A 25,740-nucleotide genomic window follows, 5' to 3' on the forward strand; every position below is an offset into this window, starting at 1 on the left:
ACCTTTCTGCCCTCGGGTTCCTCTGCTCTAAAAGGAGAGGATTGGACTAGATGACCTTCAAGATCCCTGCTTCCGGCTCTGCTCTATAATCCTAAATTACAGTGAGGCAGATTTCAGCTCCGATATGAAGAAGAACTTTCTAATACTTAGGAAAGAGCAAAAGTGGCACTGGCTCCTAGAATAAGCCGGGGGTTCTTCATTAGTGACTGGCCCCATATAGGAATGGGGCAGAAGGGATTTCAGTTGAAATACAGGTTGGACTAACTACTTCAGAGGTCCCTTTAGGCTCTGAGATCCTTGGATCTTTTCAACAGGACATTTGGAACCTTTAGGGCCTCTCAGGATAAATGTGTTCCATCAAAGGGAAGGACTGAAATATGGATATGATACGATCACAGCGCCTTTCTTCCTTGAAGTTATTACTGTTAACGTCATGCTCTCTCCCGAGGAGCTGTATGACAGAGATAGCATCTCCTTCAGCCACATCCTAGCTCACGAACCTGCAGCTCTGAACCACACTCTACTTTCCCCATAAGCATCTTGTGGGAGGGGATAGGGAAGCAGTGATGATCCCAGTTTTCTAGATGGGGAAACCAAGAAGGAACAAGTGGACCCCCACTCCTTCCTTCCATCCCTCCCCCGTCTCTGTCTCTGGCTCTCTTTGTCTCTCTGTGTCTCTCTGTCTTTCTTTTCTCTGTCTCTATCACTCTTCTTTTTCGGTCTCTCTGTCTCTTTCTCTCTCTTTCTTCTCTCTCTCTGTCTCTACCACTCTTCTCTCTCTGTCTCTGTCTGTCTCTGTCTCTCTGTCTCCCTCTCCAACATAACATGCTGCCTCAAATGTTTTTCATAAACAAAAGATCATTCAAATACTATTACTAGAAGCAATTCCTTATGCTAGGAATGGATAATTCTACCCAAATTTTTCCAATGAAAGCTGACAGGGGGAATGTAATTTAATACAGAACAAGTCATTATTGGTGAAATTTCAAAATGGAGAAGAAAATGCAGAAATTGCTGGAGAAGTCTATATAAACAGAAAGAAAGGAAAAAAACCCCAAAGCCACACTCAGTTTAGGAGGGAAGGGAAGGGAAGGGAAGGGAAGGGAAGGAAGAAAAAACCATGAAGAATGGTGGGGTGGGTGGGAATGAGCCAAGTGTACAGGGAACTCTAGCAGAAGTGATGCTGTGGGAAATCCAGACAGCAGGTAAGGGTGTTCTGAGGAACTGGGCTGGGGAAATCTGGAAAGGCTTCTAGAAGAGAGTTAGTACCTGGTTGGGGCCTAGGGGGCTGGAATCACAAGGGAGAGGGGCTGCTGTCCAAAGGCAGAGGGCTACCTGATGAGCCAGAAGAATGGCAAGCAAGTTCCATTTGGTAAGAACCTAGACTATGTGTAGGGGAGTGTGATGGGAAGTTAAAGGCTAGAAAGGTAGGTGTTGGCCCTTATAGCCTTGGGGCCTTGAATGCCAGGTGAAGGAATCTACACAAGGGGGAGCCCTGAAAGTTTTCAAACAGGTGAGTGACCCAACAAAATGTGTAACTTACGAAGATAATCTGAGTATTTGGCTTAAAGATGGCCTGGAGCAAAGACACACACACACACACACACACACACACACACACACACACACACAGAGTCTCTGGTTAAATTTCAAGGTGGGGGGCATGAACAAGATAATCTGCAGGATCTTATCTTATACATTTCAAAACATAACTCTGAGGGGGAGTCCTTAAGTTTCCTCTCCAAAGAGCCAGATTTGAGCAAATCTGCTTTCCATGCCAGCACTTGGGGCTATCTCCAGAAAAGATGCCCCAGGCTGGAAGGAAGAACATGGAGGCACATAGTTTGCAAGGCTGTTGTAGTAGGGGTAGGACCTGAACAAAGCTGGTGATCACATGAGTAGAGAAATGACTGAGTTACTATTAAGCGATGACTTCTCTCCAAAGCAGGTGCCGCTATCTTGGGTGACCTGGGCCAGAAGCACCAAAACCCTGTTATACTTCTATAGGAGAGGTTTATATATGGGATCTCATCTCAGCCTCACAATAATTCCGGGAGGAATAGAATAGTAATAATATAATAATGTTAGCTAGTATTTACATAGCACCTACTAGGTGTCAGACACTGTGTAAAGTCAAGTGCTTTACAAATATTTGCTTCTGTGATCCTCATAACAACCCTGCCAGGTGGGTGCTGTTATTGCCATTTTATAACTGAGCCAACTAAGGCAAATGGAGTATGAGATGACTTGCCCCGGTGTTACACCTAATAAGTATCTGAGGCTATACTTGAAATCAGGTCTTCCTGAGCATAGCACTCCTCCACGTTACTGCATTTATCCCATTTTACAGCTAAGGAAACTGAATCTCAGAGAGAGTAAGTGACCTGCACAAGATCACATATCTAGTTATGTGACAAAGATGATATTTGAACCCAGGTCTTCTTCACTCCAAGTTCAGCACTCTTTCTATAATTCCAAACTTATGTTGGGAGACTTTGTCAGAGATTCAATACGGAATTATAAGACAATAAGGTAATATCTACAATAATTTACTAAATCATCTGGTAGTACTTTTATGACCTTGATGTTAACCGTCTGACCAGGAAGTCAATTACATACTGGGAGGATTTGCTGGGCTAAATGGGTTAACTTAGAAATAATATTTTTCCTGAAGTTGGTTGTTTCACATTAAACAACTCTAGTACCTAGGGTTTGTTTTTCACAAACATTAGCAATTCATTATGAAATCATTAACTATTCTACTGATGCGTTTATATACAACTACCAGAGAATATAATGATTTCTTAGAAAAGTCCTCAGAGAAGCAAATTTCCAAAGACATTAGTTAAGAAACCTTTCTTTCTCCTAATGAATAACATTGGTTTGGGAGAATTTAAATGGAATGGATTCTGACCACTGAGTTCATTTTCTTCCTGTTAAACTCGATTTATTAAAATTGAAATATCATTTAAAAGTACTCACGAAATGTTCAGAGTGTTTACTTGTCCTTTCAACTTTCTCTTTCTTTTTAATATTGCTTCGACTTTATCTTTATCAAGATCAAATAAAGAGTAAGCCAGCCCTTGCTGGGCATAATATGTATTCCCTTATCTCGAATTTCACTCAATTCAGATACTTGTATTTACTTTATTTCTTTTTTGCCTTCAGGAAAATCCAAGTCTCCCTTTTTATTTGGTCAGAAAATGGTGAATCTCACCTGCCCAAAAAGGGACAGACAATTCTTGACCAGTGACTTTGGACAAGTCTCGCCCTGCTAGGGGTCTTCGTGTAGGATCGGATGGATTTTAAAATCCCTTCCAACTCCAATGCCTCTGATTAGGAAGTTGCTGGGACATGTTATTCATTGTCTTGAGTTTTGAAGTAATTTATTTAAAAACTGGCTTTTTAAAAAGACAGAGACAGAGACAGAGAGACAGAGAGAGAGAAGAGTCGATTTACTTTCCAAAATATCATCATGTCAAAAAACCAGCTTCTTACCTGTGGTCCAAGAACAGAAACTTCCATTCTAAACTATGTCTTGATGCAAATTCTTCACCAGCATCATCCCCGGTAACAACTTCCTGTAGAAAAGTTAGAATATGCTGATGTTATAGTAATGATTATAATCATTTTTATATGATAATATATAGATAATTAGAGTAAAGTAGAATTAATAATATATATAACAATAATCTTTCATATTTCTATGGTGTTCTGAAGTTTAAAAAGCACTTCACTGTGCCTTCATATCTAGGTCTCACGATAGCCCTTGTGAGGGAGAGAGGAAGGAAGGTAGAACATGGACCGGAAAAGAGGAAAGCCTGGGTTCAGATCCCAGCTCTGACCACTTGCCAGCTGTGTGACCTTGCCCAAGTCACTTTGCTTCTGGGTCTTGAAAGTTGTCAAAGGAAGGGATCGGATGCACTGCTCTTTTAGGCCCTTTCTTGGCCTACTATTCTAATGTGAGAGAACTGTGGCCCAAAGCCACACAGCAGGAAGGAAGGAAGCATTTCCAGCTGGACGTGACCTTTGTGTCAACTAGTCTAAGCTTGCCATTTTACAAATATGGAAACTGAGGTCCAGAGAAAGTAAGTGAAGTGAAAAGGAGGAGGAGCGGCCAAGGCTCTTGGCGTCAGGCTAGTCAGTGGAAAGGCACTGAGCACTTCCCTTGAGGACCCAATTTCCTCATCTGTAAAATGAGCAAGTTGAATGAGACAACTTCCCAAGGTCCTTTCCAGCTCTGAATCCAAATATATTCATACAGACTTTGAAAAAACTCCCCAAATGTGGACGTTACTCAACCAAGCAAGGCCGACCACTCAACAGAATAGCCGGGAACCCAAATAGAATCTGACATCTCGTTTGGCATCATGCATCTTGCTACATTCTGCTATTAATGAGGAAAAACTCTCTTCTAACCAATTTTGACATCTAATCTAGACCTCTCTGCACCTCAGTTTCCCCACCTAGAGCATAAGAGTAACTATCCCTGCCATAATGATCACATGGGATACCTGCAAAAGTGCTTCAAAGATCATCACAACAAACATGTTCTTTTAAATGTTTTTCCTAAAACAACAGGAGGAGACGACACGGTATAGTGGACGGAGTCGGTCTCGAAAGCCGGGAAGGACTGGTTTTAGGTCCTGCCTCTGACATGCCCTGGCTGTATGAACCTGGCCAAGTCAATGAACCTCTCGATGTCCTAGGTGACTGATTGAGATCAAAAGTTACTGAGCAGGTGCCAACTTACATTAAGGGAAGGGAATAATCTGCCAGGCTCTGGGTGACACGCTTCCCAGATTTATTTCAGTGGTCAAATTGTGACCACTAAGCATAACTATTCACCCACCTTTAAACTTTGGGGAAATCTCACCAATGTACCCCCTAGCCCGGGAACACATTTCAGGCAGTGCTCCCTCCTCCCTTCCTGTACCAGAAGCATTCTCTGAGCTTCCCTTCTCAGACGCTTCACCCGATTCTCCTTCTGTGCCCCAAATGGACTTTAAAGGGCTCAAAGGCCTCAACGAGCTTTCCACTGTCCTCCCACCCGCTTAAATGCCCCACAAAAGAGAGAGAGGGAAAGGGCCGAGTGGGCCAGTCCTCCCCGAAGCCTTTGAGCTTCTATGGCAGGATGGCCAAGGAGGGATGGCTCACCTTTAAAAGCTGGGGCGAGCAGAGGCGAACCGTCGCTACCAGACAAAGCGGATCATCCGCGGGGGAACCGAACACCTTGGCAACCGTGGACTCAAAGTCACTGCAGGATGGTATAGGCACTGAAGGAAACAAAAAACCATGGAGTTCTAATGAGTGGTATTCTTTGCCCAAAGTGAGGCTACTCATCTGATGCACATCCTAACACCTGCCCTGACACCGAGGGCTACTCGGCTTCTCCTCTTTAATCTGTACAATAACTCAGAACTCCGGGCTCGCTTTCTGCCCCCTGATACCTAATTTAGGTTTGGGAGACATTGCGTTACTGCCGGTGTTTCTGGCCTGTTGATGGACAGCGGGCAGGCAGGCCGGCTGGCCCCGGGATCAACGGTTTTTCAGCCCCTGTAAAAGACATATGTCTTCCCCCAGAGGCAAACGCAGCCGTGGAAATGTCTAGATATCTAGGGGTGTCAGGCTATGATTTTCAGAAGCAAGAAAATAAGGCATCGAGTGAGATTACACTTTAATTTCCAAAACAGCACGTCAGCCAACCCCCTCTGTGGCTTTTACAATCTTTGTAGCTTCCAAGAGCCCCGATGTAATTGTTCTCATTCCTTTCAGTTATTCCTTTTTCATTCTCGTAATGAAAAGAGTCTAGGCAGGCTCGGCTTCATGATGCCTGGAGGTGTACTTCACTGGAGAGTTTATTTGATTTTTACATTTTTATGCTGACCTTCAATGGTGAAAATCTTTCCAGTCAGGTGACTGATTGCAGTACTAATGAGAGAAATGAACTTTAGAAACCTGCTTCATTGTTGGGTGTTCACCACAGACAACAACAAAAAAGTTTTTTGAAAGTGCAAACCACTAGATTTTATTCTTTATTAGTACAAGCCTCAGTTTCCAAAGTCTCATGTTCCAGACTGGACATCCTGAAGGCACCTGGGCGGGGGGGGGGGGGGAGAGTCAGGGGGAGCGGGCAAAACTTTTAAGTTTGATTCTACAGATACTTAGGAAGTGGCTACTATGGGTAGGCAGGCACTGTAAGTGGGATGAAGCTAAGCAAGTGAAGAAAAGTGTGGCCCCGGTGCTCAAGATGGAGACAAAAAAGAGATAGCCGTGTCCTCTGCTAGCATCCGAGGGGGATCCAAGGTAAAAGGTCATAAAGGTCAAAAGTGAGGAATCTAGACAAAGTACTCAAGGAATCAGAGAGAAAAAGACAGAAAAGAGAGACAGAGAGAGAGAGAAAGAGAGAAGAAGAGAAACAGAGAGAAAAAACAGAGACAGAGAGACAAAGAGACAGGAAAAGAGAAAGAGACAGAGACAGAGAGAAAAAGACAGAGAGACAAAGAAAAAGACAGAGAGATAAAAAGAGACAAAGCCCAAGACAGAGACAGAGAGACCCTGAGAGATAGAAAGACAAAGAAAAAGATAGACAGAGAGACAGAAAAAGACAGAGAAAGAGAGACAAAGATAGAGACAAAGAAAAAGATAGAGACAGAGACAGAGACAGAGACAGAGATAGAGGCAGAGAGAGGGAAAAAAGAGGCAGAGATAGAATAACAACAGAGAAAAAGATAGAGAAAGAGAGACAAAGACAAAGAGACAAAAAGAGAGACAGAGAAACAAAGAAAAAGAGAGATAAAAATGGAGACAAAGGCCGAGACAAAGACAGAGAGACACTGAGAGACAAAGAGACAAAGAAAAGGATAGAGACAGGGAGAAAGAAAAAGACAGAGAAAGAGAGACAAAGATAAAGACAGAGACAGAGGAAAAAAAGACAGCGATAGAAAAAAACAGAGAAAAAGATAAAAAAAAAAACAGGAAAAAAAAAAGACAGACAGCAACAGAGAGAAAAAAATAGAGAAAGAGAGACAAAGAGACAGAGACAGAAAAAAGAGATACACAGAGAAAAAGATAGAGACAGAACAAAAAGAGAGAAAGATAAAAAGAGAGACAGAAAAAAGAGATAGTGACACAGAGAACAAGACAGGGCGAGACAAAGACAAAGAGAAAGAGCTAGGAAAAAGACAGAGGCAGAGAAAAAGACAGAGAGAGACAAAGATGAAGATAGAGACAAAGAGATAGGAAAAAACAGAGAGAAAAAGATAGAGACAGTGACAGAGAAAGAAAGACAAAGACAAAGGGACAGTGTGAAAGAAAAAGATAGAGACAGAGAAAAAGACAGAGACAGAGACAGAAAAAAGATAGAGAGAAAAAGACAGAGAAAGAGAGACAAAGATGAGAGAGAGGCAGAGATAGGAAAAAAGCACAGAGACAGAGAGAAAAAGAGACAGACCAAAAGAAAGACAGAGAGAAAAAACAGAGACAGTGGTAGAGAGAAAAGACAGAGGAAGAGAGACAAAGACAAAGAAACAGAGATGTGTTTTTTTTTCAAAAGACAGAGACAGAGAAAAAAAGACAGACAGAAAAAGACACACAGTGACAGCAACAGAGAGAAAAAGACAAAGAGAGACAAAGGGACAGAGAGATAGAAAAAAAGACAGAGATAGAGAAAAAGACATAGAGAAAAAAAAAACAGAGACAGAAAAAGACAGACAGTGGCAGAGAGAAAAAGACAGAGAAAGAGAGACAAAGACAAAGAGTCAGAGAAAAGACAGAGACATAGATAGAAAAAAAGACAGAGATAGAGAAAAGAGACAATGTTGACAGTGAGAAAAAGAAAGACAGAGAGAAAAACAAAGAGAGAAAAAAGAGAGAGACAGAAAAAAAAGAGAGTGACAAAGAGAGGAAAAGAGACAGAAAGAAAGACAGAGACAAAGAGAGGGGAAAAGACACAGAGAGAGACAATGAGAAAGAAAGAGAAAGAGCATGAGTTCATTTTAAGCTGTGGAAAACAATCAGGGAAGGTTTCATGAAAGATATGTCACCAGAGCATAGTTGTGAAAGAGAGGGAAGGCCAGGAGGTAGATGGGATGTGGATGTTCCAGAAACCAGGGCCCACCTACTCATATCCAGAAGTAGGAGATGGAAGAACACCTAAAAATTCTATTTGCCTGGAATGGAGACCACCTGAGATGAGGCTGGAGAAGCAAGCAGGAACTAAGACTGTGGACCTTAAATGCTGGGTTAAAGGAGTTTGCATTTCATCCTAAAAGTGATAGGCCCCTGCATGGTTTGGGAGATGTAGAGTTGGAACAATGTAGGTGGGTACTGTTTCTAGTTCTATTTGACTCTGAGTCAATCATTTACCAGCCCTGGTCCTCAATTTCCTTACCTGTAAAATGAGGAGGCTGGAAGAAGCACAGTGAACGGGACCCTGCAGCTCTAAAATAGTATACGACGAGTTTAAGACTTTTTAAAAGAGGGAGACATAGCTGAAGATTATTTTGGCAGCGATGGGAAGGATGGATTGGAGAAGGACGAGAGTAGAGTTGGGAGAGCCTGTTAGAAGGAGACTATTAGAAAAGTGTAAGAATCAATGAGGGTCACAGCCATGTGGATGGAGGATCTGAAACAAGGGGATGCCATCTAAGTGAAGAGGAAAGGATCATCTTCAGCCTGGATGTAGAGGCCTTCCCAACTAGTTGGATATGGGGATAAAGGTAAAGAAAATTCAAAGATGACTCCCATGGTTTTGAGGATGGTGGTACCATCAATGGAAATAGAAAAGTTGGGAAGGAAGACAGATGTTGGGGGAGAGACAATGAGTTTAATTTGGGAAGCGGCAAGTGCGACAGGCCAGTGGGACATCTAGGTAGGGATGTTTAACAGGAAGCTGGAAATGTGGGACTGGGGGTAAGAAGAGACATCTGAGATATGGACATATCGATTGTGCTTACATAAATAAATACCCATAAGAGATCAGGGAAATTATAAGCTTAAGAGTGGCAACAAGGCACGAGAATGAAGGAGATATAAGCAAGAAAAGGAACGGACACAGAAAAAAAGAGGGGTGAAGCTTTGTGGCCTATTTCCATTAAGAGGATCAGAGAAGGACTATTAACCAGGAAAGGAGACTGAGGAGGGGGAAGCATCCAATAGGCAGCGGTATGCTAATACTTACTCTGGAGAACCGATTGTTAAACTGGTCAGAAGAGGTGGGTGAGCATTAACAGTTCGGATTTCAATAAATATCATAAGTCAGAGCTTATCCATTGTTTGGTTTATTATCTGGACTTAAGAAGGTGATAAGGAAATGGGGATCATGCAGGTTAAATGTCCAATTTTTTTGGACAGGGAGCTGTTGTTGAACGGCTGCTAGCGCACCCCTGCAGATCGGTTAAGTAAAGGGGAGAAACCGGAGAGCGGTGGACGGCAGAATGACGTGGAAAGACCATAAGAATCAGATTTGAGAACTATGGTAAATCTCAGGATCCAGCATCCTAATACTGTGCTGGAAGAGTCGGCCCAAGAGGAGATGGGATGTGCTCAAGAATGAACTTCTAAAACCACAAGCAGAAATAATTCACTGGAGGTCCCAGGGCAGGGGCCATGTGTTGAGTATACTGTAGAAGGGAACCTTGTGCATGCCCGGGTTCTCCCGGTCAGCCTTAAGGGAGGGTTCTTCCAACTTGGAATTTGATTTTTGTGATACTCCTGCCCTGCTTTCATCGAGTCCTCCCAATGAGCTCAAATGAAAAAAAAAATGTACATGAAGTACCCTGTTCATGTTTAGATGGTACCACAGTGGACAAATTAAGAAGATTCATCTTCATGAGTTCAAATCTGGCCTCAGCCACTTACTGCTGGGTGAATCTGAGCAAGTCATTAACCCTGTTTGCCTCATCTGTAAAATAAGCTGGAGAAAGCAATGGCAAACCACTCTGCTATCTTTGCCAAGAAAACCCCAAATGGCATCGCCAAAAGTCAGCTCAAATGACTGAACGATCACAAACTTCAAGATGCAATATACATGTAAATTGGCACTCTTGCTCTTAATTATCTGAAGATAAGGAAACATTCAGGTCACATCTGAGTGCCTTCAATGAGTTCAAGTTCTCAGACCTTCAACTAGATCAAAGCTCATTGAGGTTCCTTGAGCCTCGGCTCTACCCCTCAGTAGCTGTGTGACTCTGGACAAGTCACTTTACCTTTCTGAGGATTTTAATTTCTTCCTATTCCAATGAGGAAAATAGTCTGGATCTAAGGTTCTTAATCTGGAACCCATGAATTGGTTTTTAATACATTTAACTTGCTGTCTTAAATATAACTGGTTTCCTATGTATTATATTTTATGCATTTAAAAGCATGATTTGGAAAAAGAGACAACAGACTTTTCTGGATTACAAAAGGGGCCAGGGCACAAAAAAAGTGAAAGACCCCTTGCTTTAGAGCGACACTAAGGTCCTTTCCAGCTCCATTGTTCCCAATTCAATATCCTAGGTGCTAAAAGAGGTAAGATCATTGAGAAGAATGAGACAGCTAGCAGTGTTACAGAAAGGTAAAAGGGAATTGAATCTGACAATTAAAGCAAATTACATAGTTGCTGTAAAAGCTATTTCAAGAGAAGTTGGAGCAGCAAAGGCTGAGCAGGGAATGAGGGAGTAGAGGAAGCAAGTATGGAGAAAAGGCCAGAAAAGAGGCAAGTTCATGCAGTTTCCTCTCTGACCTTTTACATCCTATCCCACAGGAATTAATTCAGAATTGACCTCTCTTGAGAAGGCATTCCATCCCGGTCCTGCTTATCATCATTCCCTTGGGCAGTTGGTTCGTCATATCATAAAAAGAGTGCTCCCTCCTGCTTCCTTCTGTCAGAGAGGGGGTCTAAAAATCGGTCATTACAGCGAGCATCTTGGGAAGGAACTCCCCAAGTGACAGTCTTAGGTATGACCTAGTGATGTCATCACTGACTGGACCCAAACTGGCTCAGGTCAGAGAGACTTGGTACCAGGTTGCCCACAGAGTCTGGCCTTTCTCTAGTCAACTCAGAGAGACCATCTGTGGTTGGGACCTCTGTCAGTGGAGGGACCACACACACTTTGCAGTCATAATAAAAACTAACATCGATAGAGTGATTTGGAGTTTCCTAAGCATTTTCTCCACAACAATCTTATGAATTCAGCAGTGCGAATATCACTGGTACCATTTCCCAGATGAAGAAACTGAGGCACAAAAAAATGGAGTGATTTATTCGGGTCATATAACTCCTAGGTATCTTAACAATGAATTGATGCAACTGCTTTAGAAAGTAACAATTAAAGTTACAAAGGCGCTTATATACCATGGCCCAGCCTTCCCATTTCTGGGCTTCTATCCTAAGGAAGTTAATGACGGGAAGAAAGAAAGCATCCTTCGGTACACAAACGGTCATGACAACACAAATTACGTGCTCAGTGACTAGTGAATAGCTAAGGAAGTATGGTACGTAAATGGAATGGGATATCACTGGGCCATAAGAAATGGCAAATATGAAGAGTACAGAGAAATACCGGATGATATATTATGAAGTATTATGTGCTGGAAACTGAAGAACCAAAAGAAGAATAGAGATACTATGTACAAGGAAGGTAATATCAGAGAGCAGTAAAACTCCTGGTTAGCACAATGCTCAATGTGGCTCTTCCTTGTGAAAATAAGTACCCATGGGAGTTGTGTACACATATGTGATTATATATGATATGCATTTATATATATATATATATATATATATATATATATATATAATATATATATATATATAATAACAATAAATTCAATGAAATTTCTATGGAAATAATATGTACATAAATATATCCTATAAGTATGTATATAGTATAGATTCATCTATTTCTGCCATAGACATATTGTAAATATATCACGTGGGACTCAATTCCAGATCTTCTGACTTCCGATTCAGAGTTCTCTTTCCTACATTATTCACCCTTTCTCATTTGCTACCATCCCCTGGTTTAGAGACTGCTTTGTAATTTTCTCTAGTTGCTGAATTATCTAATGTTTTGCCAAACCATTTTGGGAGACCGCTCCTAGGATTGTGTTTTTGATTTCTTTGGTGTCCTCTCTGCTTATTACGAACAAATCTGAGAACCGTTAAATGCTATACTGGGCTTTCCTGACTATAATAAGAGAGAGAGTTAAGGAAAGGGAGAAACTGACAGAGACTAGCCAAAGAAGACAACTTCGTGGATGAGGTGAGATCTGGGAACAGTTCAGAAGGTTGGAGCGAAGACGCAGGGAGGGAAAGGAGGATAAGCTATTTAAGGCAGAGGGAACAGGATGAAGAGAAGGAGGAAAGGTTTCACAAGAACTCTAACAGTCATCGTAATCACGCTATAGTCAGTGGGGGGCTGCCCGGGCTGAAAACAACAAAAGGATCTGAACACTCAACTGGTCAAGTAAATGGCCTTTTTCTCGCCTGACCCGACTCCCCCCTGCCCCGCCCCAACAGGAGCAAATCAAAGAGACGGGAAGAGCTTTGAGACGAGCGCTAGGAGTGAACTTAGTTTGGAAAATGAATCAAAGCTAGACTGCAAGTACAGTCAGTTGGATTATGCTTGGGGTAGTTTTAAAAAAGGACTCGGATCATTTACTCCTTCCAGACTGATGCCGTTTCTTCAGCAGCATCCAAGCTAAGTGCTTTCTGACACTTGGTATCCTACGGGGGACTGTGCAAGTATGTCAGTTAGGGCAAGGCAACTGTAGCATTTCCAATAAGAAACACTTCCAAAGTGTGACAGTTCTCTTCCTTTATTCCTGAAGTGTACAGGTGGGCGTTTTGTCCATGGGGCCAATCCATCTTTACCTCTCGGGATCTCTGGAATGGAAGCTCCAATGTAAACCGAAACATCCTACAGAAATGAGAGCTGCTATTATCGTCATTATTACTGCTATTGCTAATAATAAGTCTGAAGAGAGGAAGATGAGTCATCTTTTTAAAATACCCATATGAGATGGGAGAGGGAGACAGGTGGCGTTATTCTATTATCTATGAATGAAGAAGCTGAAGGACCCAGCCTGAGATTTTCCAAAGATCAGAGGTAAATTTGGAAATGGATCACACGCTAGCTAGATCGATCACCTCCGCCAATCTACGGCTAAGTGGCACCTGTGCGATCATATTTCACTTTTCGTAAGTAGATATTCTTATCATTCTAACCAGATTGTAAATGGCTCAAAGGGAAAAACCCCACATTTAATTTCTCTTTGCTTTGCAAAAGATGCTCAGTACTTATGTTTTTTTAAAAAATGGGTCTTTTTTTTTTTAACTTTATGGTTATATCCAGAAGGGGAGGCAGAAGACACAGATTTTCTTGGCTCTGTCACTTGCTAGTCATGTAATAACAGGCAATTCATTTCACCTCAGTTTGCTCTTCTGTAAAAGGAAAGGGACAACCAGGTGGCACAGGGGTTAAAGCAACGACCCTGGAGTAGGGAGGACCTGAGTTCAAATTCCATCTCAGACTCGAGACACTCACCAGCTGTCTGACTTTGGGCAGGTGACAACCTAGATTATTCCCCCCAAAAATATAGGGGAGAGATATCAGGAAAGGCCTCAAATGGCATTTGAACTTGGGTTTTAAAGGAGACCTGGTGGGAAGGAAAGGGTGCATTCCAGACCTGGGAGGCTATTTGTACAAAACCATGGGGATGGGAGGCGATACAGGATAAGATAGTACCCCTGTACTCTGCCTTTGTCAAACTATACAGGATGCCACATTTTAGAAAGGATCCTGACAAGCTGGACAACCTCCTAATGTGGGCAACCAGGAAAGTAAAGAATTGGGAAACCATGTCATATGAGAAGAGCTTGAAGAAACAGGGGCAAGAATGAAAATCATGATACCTATCCTCATGAATTTCAAGGATAGTCACTTGAAAGCAAGTAGTTGGCTCTGTCTGTCCTCAGGAAGCAAAATGAAGAGCAGTGAGTTAGGCAGATTTGGGCTCACAGAAAATATTCCTAACGAGTAGAGCTGCCCCAAGGACGAGTCAGGAGGTAGTGAGTTTCCCATCACTGCAGATCTTCAAGTGGGAGCAGAACCTTGCTTATTGAGAACCTTGCAGAAGTGATTCCTGTCCAGGCAGGAGAGGCTAACTGACTTTTGTGTCCCTTTCCGAGTTTAAGCTTCATTCATGATGTGAATGAATTCCTGCTATTTCCTCACGGCTAGGGTTTGTTTTATAATATCAGCTCCTGGAAGAACTAAGTTTCTGGAAGGACACGTGATTTGTACAAGAATCCATTTATTAACTTTAGGTTTATGGATTAGCGGGCCCCATGGAATAGATCTAAGGAAGGAGCTTGGTGGTAACAAAGAGACAGCTGCAAGTTTTCTAGTTACTGTGGTGTACCCTTGACATTCAGAATGGTAACCCAATGCCAACTACTGCATATAATGAGTAAGAGATGACCTTTCCATAATATGATGAGAAATCATGAGGGAGGGAGGGAAGAAGGAAGGGAGAAGGTGGGGGGAGACGGGATGAGAGAGAGGAGGGGGGAAGAGGAGAAAGAGAGAAAACAAGGGAAAGGAAGAGAGAAAAAGAAGGAAAAAAGGAAGAAGAAAAAGCATTTATTAAGTGCTTACTATGTACAGGCGCTGTGCTAAGCACTGGAGTTTCAAACGGAAGCATGCTTACTCTGCAACAAAATTCAAAATGAATATATAATGTGAAAATTAAAGATTATACCATTAAAAATAGAAAGAAGTAAATCATATACCTTCCACGGCTCTGGGTAGAAGATGTATTCTCAAGCAAATAAAGGACAGAGGCAATTACGAAGATGAAATATTTTGATTACATGAATTTGGAAAACTTTGGCACAAACAAAAGTTACATATCTAGGATAGGAAGGAAAGCAATTAAATGGGAAAAATCTTTGATCAAATTTCCCAGATCAGAGTTTGGCATCTTAGAGATAAAGACAATTAGGAAAAATATCTAAGACCAAAAATTAATCACCAATAGATAAGCGGTCAAAGAACATGAACAGTTCCCAAAAGAAGAATAACAAATTAACAACTATAGATGAGGCATTTCTCCAAATCATTAATAATGAGAGAAAAACAACTAACTGACCCTGAGGTTTAAACAAATCTAACTGACCCTGAGGTTCCCCTCATTCTCTGCAAATTGGCAAGATGACAAAATATGGGAATGCTCAACGTATTGATAACTTCCAAATTTTTAAGGCTTTGGTCCTTCCTAAAATGGCGGCTCAGAAGGAGGCATCATCAATGGCAAGTAGAGGACCCCAGGGCAGAGATTTTTACAGTTGGGTAGTTGGTAATCAAGGAGAAGAAAGATTCCAGACAGCACTGGATAAAGTGTAAATGAGGAGAAACATGGCCGGGATCTTTTCCAAAATGATAGCCTTGGGGAAGGAGAGGAGAAGTCCAAGGTAGAGGTTTCTCAGGGTGTCTTCTTGCATTGGAGGATAAGGAGGATGACTCCAGAGGTAGCAGAGTTGTTAATGAGGTAAAGCAGGAGTTGTATCCTGTGGGATCATTGATGAGAAAAAAGGACCCCAGGTTGGATGTTTCTTAGGATGGCAACGAAACAGTTGAAGAAAATGAGGATTCTAGAGAGCTGGCGTAAGGGGAAGCATTCCTGGAGTCATTTCCAAAATGGAGGTCCCAGTGAAGGAGACATTAATAAAGAGAGGAGGACCCCAAGGAGGAAGTTCCTCCACTTGTCGAGGGACCAGTTGAGAAAGGGGAAGATTGCAAAGAAAATTGAGGTAAAAGTTAAGTGATACTCAATCTGATGGAGAAACACTAAAAATATTTCCATTAAAATCAGGTGTTAATAGGAATGGCCACTCTCAACACTCCTGAACACAGTTTTAGGTAGTTTAGCCAGGAGGCACCAAAAAAGGAATAACCATTGGGAATCAAAATAAATGATTTAGATTTATAGCTGACACAACTGTATACCTAAAACATCTAACATGGTCAACCTCCCCCAAATTAGTGGATCTAATAGATGATGATTAATCCATAAAATCATCTGCATTTTAATATGCCTCAACCAAAAATCAGAAGATACTGATATAAATAGAAAGAGCCTTTTCAATAATGACCAAATGTAGAAAATGTTTGAATGCTGACATTTCAAGACATATAAGAGACTTATGAGCTTCAAAATGACTGGAACAGAAACAGAGAAAGAAGCGCTTCAACACAAACTTTAAAGAAGCTTTGTTTTTTAAAGTACTTCCTAAACCTGTCCTTTCCTACCTTCCCAGTCTTTTTACACCTTTCTATCAGTCTGCATATTTTCTGATCCAGTGACCTTGGTCTCCGTGTTGCTCCTTGAAAGCTAGATCTCCCAACTGAGCATTTTCACTGGCTGCTCCCCTATACCTGGAATAGTCTTCCTCCTTGCTTCCCCAGATTCCTTCAAGTCCCATTTTCTAAAAGAAGCCTCTTCTAATCCCTCTTAATCTTAGTCCCTTCCCTCTCAAGTTACCCTCAAGTTAACCTCTCTGTGTATGTCGTTTGTGAGTAGGTTTTTGCATGTTGTCTCTCTCATTAGACTATTAGGTCTTTGAGAAAGGATTTGTGTGTGTGTGTGTGTGTGTGTGTGTGTGTGTGTGTGTGTGTGTGTGTTTATTTTGTTGTTTGTCATCATTTCACCTCTCTTTGTATCTTCAAAGCTCTTAAGACAGTGCCTGGCACATAAAAGGAGCTGAACAAATGTTAAATGACCGATTAACGATATTACTTTCACTCACTAGAATTGGAAAAAAAAAACATTTTTTTCAAAAGGTGATAAAGTCCAGTGCTGATGGGACTATGGGGAAATAGCCAATGGAGTGAAAATTTTGGAGTTTCTGACACTCAACATGGAATTGGGCACAGAACTTATCATATGTTTTGACCCAATGACTCCCCTGCTAATATTCTTATCCACCAAAACATCATAAGGGAGGAGAGGAAAGGGCTTAGCTATAGATAAATTCACATAACTACTTTTTCTAAGATCAAAAAATTAGAAATAACTTATCTAACAACTAGAGAATAGTAGAATAGTTTGTGATTATATAGACATAGATAGAGAATTAGAAAAGGGGTTCTTCACCTTTGTTATTCTGGGGAACCCTTCTAAGAATCAGATCTTTAAATTGCAAAAATAAAATATATAGGATTAGAAAGGAAGCTAAGTATAAATAAATACAATTGTCAAAATATTTTTCTCATCTAAGTTCATGAAGGGCAGCTAGGTGGTACAGTGGATAGAGTCCCAAGCCTGAAGTTACAAAGCTCCTCATACATTTACTGGCTTACTACAAAAAAGTATGAAAAATACAAGGATATAAAGACAGATTCACATTAAGGGGATGCAAAATAACATCAGCAAAAGCAGATCACTTGTTTTAAAAAAAGCAGATTACATGTAAAGATAACATTTTTTAAGGAGAAGAAGAAAAGAAAGGATACTTGAATAAAAGGTGGCAGTGCTTGCTAGCTGCCTGGCAGGTATTCTGAACAAGGGCCTCTTGTTTCCTTCCCAACTGATTCCTTTGGTTTTTCTTCGTTGAGGGCTAGGGGGCCGAAGTAGGATTTTTCCCCTTTGCTTTACGTATATCTGGTAGCATGTTTTTTGTTAGTGGTCAGTATGCTTACAGTAAAAGTGGAGACTTTTAGACGACCCTAATACACCTTTTGAATACGCCAACTAATTCTAAATTTCCATGCAAATTCTAAGCTTTAGCTTAAGGCCTTTGTCCCTTTTGGAATCCAGATCCTACTGCAAAGAGCCACACTCCAGATCCTACTGCAAAGAGCCACACTCCAGATTCTACTGCAAAGAGTCACACTTTTTAAACTGTTGGCAGTCACAGCATTTCAGTGCACATGAGGAATCTGAGGGCAGGTTGGGCTAGCTGAAAGAAGGGAAGGCCCAGAAGGACCCTGACTAGGGAGGAAGAGCAGGGATCATCAGTGGGGAGGAAACTTGCATATGTCCCACTTTGGTCCTAAAAGCCTACAGATTCAGAGCGAAAGCAAATGTGATATTAATGGAAATGCGGATAGATAGGGACGTGACTAAGAAGAGTTAATGTGACTGGGCTCCGGTTGAAGAGACTGTTGGGCTGTTCCGTTACCATTAGGTTGAGCCAATAACTCATGAATGGTTGTGGCTCACGTGAGATACCTCAGCAAGCACGAATGATCCCCAGTGGCACCAGTGGGCCGGCTTCTACAGCCATCGGTGACAAATGCCATGATTAACACAAGAGTCCTCTATCCTGATCCAGAAGGATGGAGTTTAAACTCAGAACCCAGTGATTTGTAGTCACTGTTATTTCCCAAGTACTAAGTCAGCCGGAGTACACTTGACAGGTAATTTGCAAGAGGTCTGAACTGGTTAATCCATCTTCCAGAGGGTGGGCCGAAAACTCCTGAGAGGAACTCAGACTAGAAAAGACTGGCTGATGAGAAAAATCCATATTTCAAAACAATTTGCCACTAAAAGCCCTATAATAACCAGAGGTAGAATCAGACCTAAAACAAAAACTGGCTCGTTTGGTACACTGCCAGTAGAAGGAGACAGAGGTTCCTTTCTCTTTGTGGCCAAGAAAAGTATTTACTGTTTTTACAAGACACCAGTGGCGGCAAGCTAACTGTCATTGATGGCTTGCCCAGTGCTCTGAAACCAGACTGTGGCGTAAACACTGCCACCAGGGCAGTGGACCAAGGCCCGACTTGCTGCTTAACAAGGTTGGGAAGGGCACACCCTGGCCTGCCTGGGGAATGGAAGAACTCTAGCAATGGGACAGTGGGATTCCATGAGGGACATTCGGACATTTCCCTAGATAGTGTACCATGAGCTCCAATGCAGTTCTTCCTGATGCCGGCCAGCATTTGAAAGCAGGACTAGCCTCTCTGTACTGCTACTATGGAGGGGGAAATGTGGGTGACCATGGGAGATCGGGTATGTACTGGTTGTGTCCTGGGGGTGTGAGCTGACCTATTTCCTGCTGAGACATGCAATAACCACACTCTAAGAAGCTTGTATTGAATCTGAGAGGGTCTCTGAGAGCAGGGGGGTGGAAAGAGGCCCAAGGGGAAACAAAACTGTGTCTGCACAGGAGCCATGAGGGCCAGGTCTCAGTGAAGGGATGAATTGTCTTTAGAAAAAGGGAACTTACCATGAGAAAGGTATTTAAAATCCACAAAAAATTTCACAAATTCATAAACCACGGGCTCATTGGGGTTCATCCTTCTTCTTGCTAAATGACAGGAAAACTCAATTTGTTTTTCTGTTGAAAAAAATACATATATATATATAAAACAAGTTTATTTTTCAGTCTTGACAAGTCCTATCTGCTTCTTTCCAATATAGGCAGATACCCTCTGCGCTAGTCTAGGTAGTTGTTGCTGTTTGAGTGCACTTTCGGTCTCCTCGTCTATAAAATGGGGGCAGTGTCTGTTCCACTGATTCACTGGGCTGTTGGGAAAAGGCTTTGTAAACTGCAATGCACCATGTGAACATGGGAGAGATTATTCTTCGTGATCATTAACTGACCTCATCATCAAGAGATTTATGGGGCATTAATTACCTAAATCACTGAGGAAGTAAGTGGGGAGAGGATAAGAACAGGAAAATCAATATATAATGGAATCACCAAGATTTAGTGCTGGAAAAAACCTGGAGATCATCTAGTTCGTATCCATTCGTAAGCTCCAACTAAGTGAAATAGCTTTCCTAAGATCTCAGAGGAAGCGGCAGAATGGGGAGCAAAGGCTTGTTGATTTCCACACCACTGCTCTTTCTATTATGTCCCTTTTTTATATGAAAACTGTAATATCTAAGATGGATGACGATGGCAGAGTGACGAAAAGCCAAGATGGGGGAGTCTGGGCTTGGAATCGGGAAAATCCCAGGCCAAAATCCACCTCCAGTGATAAGACACTGGGTAAGACATTTCCCCCAAATGTGTGCCTCAGGCAGCTTCTTAGGATTTCCCTACTATGTTACAGATGGGTGACGGTGGAAGATGATTCCACAGTGGGAGCTCCCTACATTAATTCTAGAGCTCAGAAATCCCAGCTCCTTGTATCTACTTATGTAGCAATCAAAATCATAATTGTAACTAACCCCAGCGCATTTCCAGTTATTGATCCCAAAACCTTAGAATAGCTTCGGGTATCTAGTGCTATAGATTCCTGTGAGAATGGAAGGTTCACCAAAACTTGCCCTTTCTCCCTTTACAACATCTCTCCCACCTAGTCTCTTCTCTCTTTGTATCTGTCTCCCCGGCACCTACAAACAGTGCCTGGCATATAGTAGGCACTTAAGAAACGCTTGTTGATTGATTAATTGAACAGCTGGTGCTTCCCTGGCAGCAACTTTACTTGCAACCACCCAAGAGTGACCTTCACGCCCCAAGATGAGCTTGGCACTGGGCCTCCATGGCCAGCAAGCAATGTCCCCGAGGAGAAAGGGCTCTCCTGAGAAGCCACACTCACACTCCCAAGTGCAAAGGGGAGCAGAGGATCTGGAACAAGTGAGAGCCTTTAATGTTCCTCCTCATCCCTTCTTCTTTTCTTTCTTTCTCTCTCGTTAACTTTTTTCCTGCTTCCCTGCTTATGTTTTAGGCCAGCCAGCGGGTCCCCTCGTCATCCCTTAGCTCCCAGAGTGGCACACTCAGGATCCAAAAGCTTGTTGCCTTTTAAGTGAAGTTTTAGCTGGTGTCACTCTGGGTTCAGAACGGAATCCTTTTTGGTTGAAATAGATTGGTTTCAAATTTGGTATCGTGGCACCTTGGCCTTCCCCAATTCCCCCTTCCATCTTGGAATTCTTATTTTCTCCACTTCTCTAAGACCACAAAGCATTCTATTAATCCCTTAGCAACTTTCACAATATTCCCATAAACTACTCCTGAGCGGTTCTGACCCTCATCCCTTTGAAGTGGCATAACAGTGTTAGGAGCTGATGCTCTAATGCCAGTATTCTGATCAATGTTTGTGCCATGAGCTCATTATGGGTATTGGCTCCCACTGCTTTTTTTATTTCTCTCTAACTGCTACTTTCCCCTTCAAATCAAAACACTTACCATTCAGAAAATCAGTAGAGACAGGGGTTGGCAGGATTGTCTGTGGAGAGAGTACCTTGAAGACTTCCTTGTGCTCTTGCTCGGGGAGAAGGGTTAATATATTCTGGTGCACCAGCTCTGACTAATATAAAAGAAAATTCTGTCATGTAAATATTTTATTACAACACAGAAAATGGCAACACTTTGATAAAAGAACTAGGATGCAAGTCTTGGCAATGTGTTTTTTTAAAAACACAGATGAAAGTGATGTACAAAGTGTCCTTTGGAACTAAATAATTTGTTTTAACGATGAGTCCAAAATCGAGATGATTTGTTGTTTAAATAAAACAGCATTAGTTCTTGATGGTTACACCAATATCCCAATGCATCTATGGAGATGCCTCCCAATGAGGCAATTCATCCATATCTCTCCATCTCCTATGCCTCTTGTCTATGTCTCCCAGAAAATTTCCCCACGGGAGACCCACCCATTTCACTGGAGGCCTTCTGACCTCAATAGGATATCAGTGGAATACCGGAGCTGTACAAAAACAGCTCAACTGAACGGCTACTCCCTTAATCAGCTACAGACTAGATCATCTAGTTTAGTTGTCGAGACTGGCTCGGTGAAAAAGTTTGTTCAGGGGTGAGGGAAAGGGAAAGCAATAAAAACCTGAATTAGTAGGCAAGGTTAAAAACATTAACATTTAAAAATTATGTAACCTTATTGAGTTCTAAGAATAATGTTATAGCTTTTCATTAGTGTTTCTGACCTCGATGAAAATATTTGTTTTGCTTATTTGTTGGCTTTTTTTTTTTTACTTTATTAAGGCAGCACTGCCATTCCAATTTGCAAATGATTACATAAATGGGCAGTTTCTGTATAGGGGTATTCTATACCGAATAGTATACCCACCCATACATCATTTTATTTTTTGAAAATTGAATGAGAAGTAACATTTTCATTTAAGAATAATCACAGTAACTCTGTCCTGATGGTATTGATTCTCAAGGGGATAGGGACTATGACAATTGTTTCCTGATTTCACTAATTTATTTGTGTCTAACCAAAGCACTGGCTCACTTCTCAGCAAGTAAATTGGCAGGCACATTAACAATCAATCAATGAATCAACAAAGCCTTATTAAGTACTTACTATGTACCAAGTACTGTACTAAGTGCTAGAGTTACAAAGAAAAAGCCTGAATAGCCTCTATTCAAAAAGATTCATTATTTCCCGCTTAATAGGATCTTATTTTTTCCAATTACATGTAAAGGTAGTTTTCAGCACCCATTTTTATAAGATTTTGAGCTCCAAATTTCTCCCCCTCAAGACAACAAGCAGTATATATATATATATATATATATATATATATATATACACACACACACACACATATATATATACACATATATACACACAATTATATCAAACATAGTTACACATTAGTCATGTTGTGAAAGAAAAATCAGAACAAAGGGGGGAAATCACGAGAAAGAAAAGAATAAAACAACAAAGAAGTGAGCAGTCTACATTCAGATTCCATAGTTTCATTCTCTGGATGTAAGTAGCATTTTCCATCATGAGCCTTTTGGAATTGTCTTAGAACGTCATATGACTGAGAAGAGCTAAGTCTATCATAGTTGATCGTCACACAATGTTGTTGTTACTATGTACAATGTTCTCCTGGTTCTGTTCACTTCACTTTGTATCAGTTCACGTAAATCTTTCCAGGCTTTTCTGAGAGCATCCTAGTCAACATTTCTTAAAGGAAAATAGTATTCCGTCACGATCACATGCAACAATTTGTTCAGCACTCCCCAATTGATGGGCATTCCCTCAATTTCAAATTCTTTGCCACCATAAAAAGAGCTGCTATAAATATTTTTATATGTGTGAGTTCTTTTCCATTTTTCCCGATCGCTTTGGGAAGGACAATATATTATGATTGGGGAGTCAACATGTACCCAGGATACAAACAGAGTACATGCAAGTCATCCAGGAGGTTTAAGAGGGATCGAATTCAACTTCAGATACTTCCTAGCCATGTGACCCTGGCCAAGTCATATAACCACTCATTGTCTGCCTCGGTTTCCTCATCCGTGAAATGAAAATAATAATCATGTCCACTTCCAGGGTTGTTGTGAGGATAAATGAGAAAATAAATGTGAGATGCTTTTCAAATCTTAGAGCATTCTCTAAATGTTGTTAGTGTTATTGAAGGTAGCTTTAGAGTATAAGGCTTCAGCAACTGGGGGATCCGGGAAAGGCCTCCTGTAGAAGGTAGCAATTGAATGAGTCTTAGAGAAAGCCTAAAGCTTCTAAGAGGCAGAGGTATGGGGGTCAACCGTTAGTTAATTCCTGGTGTCCTTTCTCTGTTGGCATTCTGTCTTATCTTATTAGAACAACAGTAAGGGGCAGAAAGAGACTAATCCAGTAAGTTTTGTGAAACAAAACATTTAAAAAAGTTGACCTTCAAAATTTTAGCAGACCATCATAGGCAACGTGGTAGCTCCAGTCATATCAAAACTAGAATATAATCCAAGAAAGAACCATACCCTAGTTGATGAAATGTGTAGTTAGACTGAGTATCTAAAAGGCACATTTTTAGGAGGTTCTCTCCCTCTCAGGACATGGGAACTTCATTAGGAAAGGTACTAATCAGGCCTCTGCCCCAACAGAGCATTAGAAAGAAGCCTCTCCCTGTAGAGGAGAAGAGATTCCAATGTCAATCTTTAGGAGACCCCTTTAAAACCTGTTAAGATACTGTTCAGAAATACTCTGGGACATTTCTATTCTGCCCTGCAGATCTCTCTATTCTTTTCACCCATTAGATTATAAGCATCATCAAAGTTTTCATCAGATTCATTCCATGGGTCCTAAGGTACCATGTCCCATCCATGCTTTGGATCACACTGCACAATGTCCCTAGGATGAATTCCCCTCGATTCCAATCCAACGAAACACCTCCCTTGTTTCAAGGGTCTGTAGTTGGAAGGGACCTCGGGGGCCACCTAAGTCCAAACTTCTTATTTTACAGAGGAAGAAACTGAAGTCCAGAGATGTGAAGCAACTTGTCCAAAATTCAGTCACCACTACCATGGGGCTGTTTTTTCTGACTGGCTTCTCTATATCCTCATAGAACTAAAAACCTTCTTTCTCTCCTCAAATTGCTCAGAGCAATACCCATGGATATCTCCTCTGTCCTTCCTCACCAATCCCATTTTTCCTCATGTCATCGTTATTCATCTACTTGCATATGCTTGCTTCTTCAAGAACAGGGCCTGTGTCACCTCAATCTGTCTTACCCCCATGCCTAGCACTGTGTCTTAGACCCAGAAAGTACTTAAAAAGTGAAGGGGAAGTGTTCAATAAATACTCTACAGCTGAATCAAAAGCGATCCTAATGAATTATCTGGCTGAGCCTATTTCCTCATAGCTCTTAACACCACTCAGGCCACCAGTACAGTCCCAACCAGATTAAAATGCACTTGGGAAAGATTTAACAAAATAAACCCAAATATACAAAAATACAAACAATACTAGTGAGTGGTTTTCTAAATCAATGTGTGGCCTGCAGGGATCCTTATGTACCCTGTAATGATCCCGTTTCTTTTTGAGTGTCATAACACAAATTTCACAAGTGAAGGGAGTTTATTGCATCTGTCTTTAAGCTATAGCCAATTAAAAATCAATAGCCTTATTTCCTTGAGCCTTTGTTCCCCAAAAGTAGGCAGTCAGGGAAACTTGCGTTAGGGGAAAGCCTGCTACAGACTGCAAATTGGGGGAGAGGCTGTTATTAGCATAGTGATGTCCCGTATGACCTTTTTTTCTCTCCCTTTCAGATTGTGTCACATGGAAGCAATGTTGTGTGACCCCCTTAGAGGAAATGAGCTGTACAAGATGGGTTACTCAAGGTAAACTAAGGACTCTAACATAGTGATGTCATTTGGGTCCTCTTTGAGAAAGAAGGATGACAAACAACAATGCAAGAGCCTTCTTGGTGGTTTTCCTGTCTCTGATCTCTCTCTACTGCAACGTATCCTCCGCTCAGCCACCCAAGTGATTTTCCTGAGGTACGGGGTCTGACCACATCAGCCCTCTGCTCCCAACACTCCAATGGCTCGAGGATCAAATACAAAGTTAAACGTTAAGGCTCTTCACACCCTGGCTAGTCTTCTCTTCCGCAATCCCATGATCCCACCACACTGGCCCGCTTGCTGCTCCTTACCCATGCCACACCACTCCCCATCTCTCAGCCTTTGTTTGCCCTGGCTGTCCCTCATGCTGAGAATGTTCTTCCTTCTCCCCTCCACCTCTTGCCAACTGAGGCTTCTTTCAAAATTCAACTTTAGTGTCACCTCCTGCAGAGCTTCAGTCACTAGAACTTTCCCCTCTCTCTTCTATGACCCTGCAACTCTGCAGGTATCTTGTATGAACCTATTTCCATGCTGTTTTCCCATTCAAATATAAGCTCCTTGAGGGCAGGAACCAACTTTTTGTATTTTTGCCTTCCTTTGTATCCCACGAGGATTTAATACATGTTTGTTGATTAACTAACGCCTGACCTTTGATTAATTTGCAAGAATTCAATTAGATCTTACTTGTGAGGGGGGAAAATGAGTTATGCGTGACTTGG

At 41.6% G+C, this 25,740-nt stretch overlaps 1 protein-coding gene across 1 annotated transcript in view; it reads right to left on the reverse strand.

Annotated features, from left to right (window-relative positions):
• The window catches only part of PASD1 (PAS domain containing repressor 1), an 86,516-nt gene that overhangs the window by 42,387 nt on the left and 18,389 nt on the right, over positions 1–25,740 (reverse strand). The window contains exons 8-11 of the mRNA XM_051969145.1: positions 21,122–21,242; positions 19,214–19,324; positions 5,158–5,276; positions 3,499–3,581 (exon numbers count right to left, since the gene is read on the reverse strand). Coding sequence (XP_051825105.1) covers positions 3,499–3,581; positions 5,158–5,276; positions 19,214–19,324; positions 21,122–21,242 — 434 coding nt within the window. The remainder of the gene's footprint in view (positions 1–3,498; positions 3,582–5,157; positions 5,277–19,213; positions 19,325–21,121; positions 21,243–25,740) is intronic.

Source organism: Antechinus flavipes, chromosome X (assembly GCF_016432865.1).
Source record: "Antechinus flavipes isolate AdamAnt ecotype Samford, QLD, Australia chromosome X, AdamAnt_v2, whole genome shotgun sequence".
In the NCBI taxonomy this organism is placed as follows: domain Eukaryota; kingdom Metazoa; phylum Chordata; class Mammalia; order Dasyuromorphia; family Dasyuridae; genus Antechinus; species Antechinus flavipes.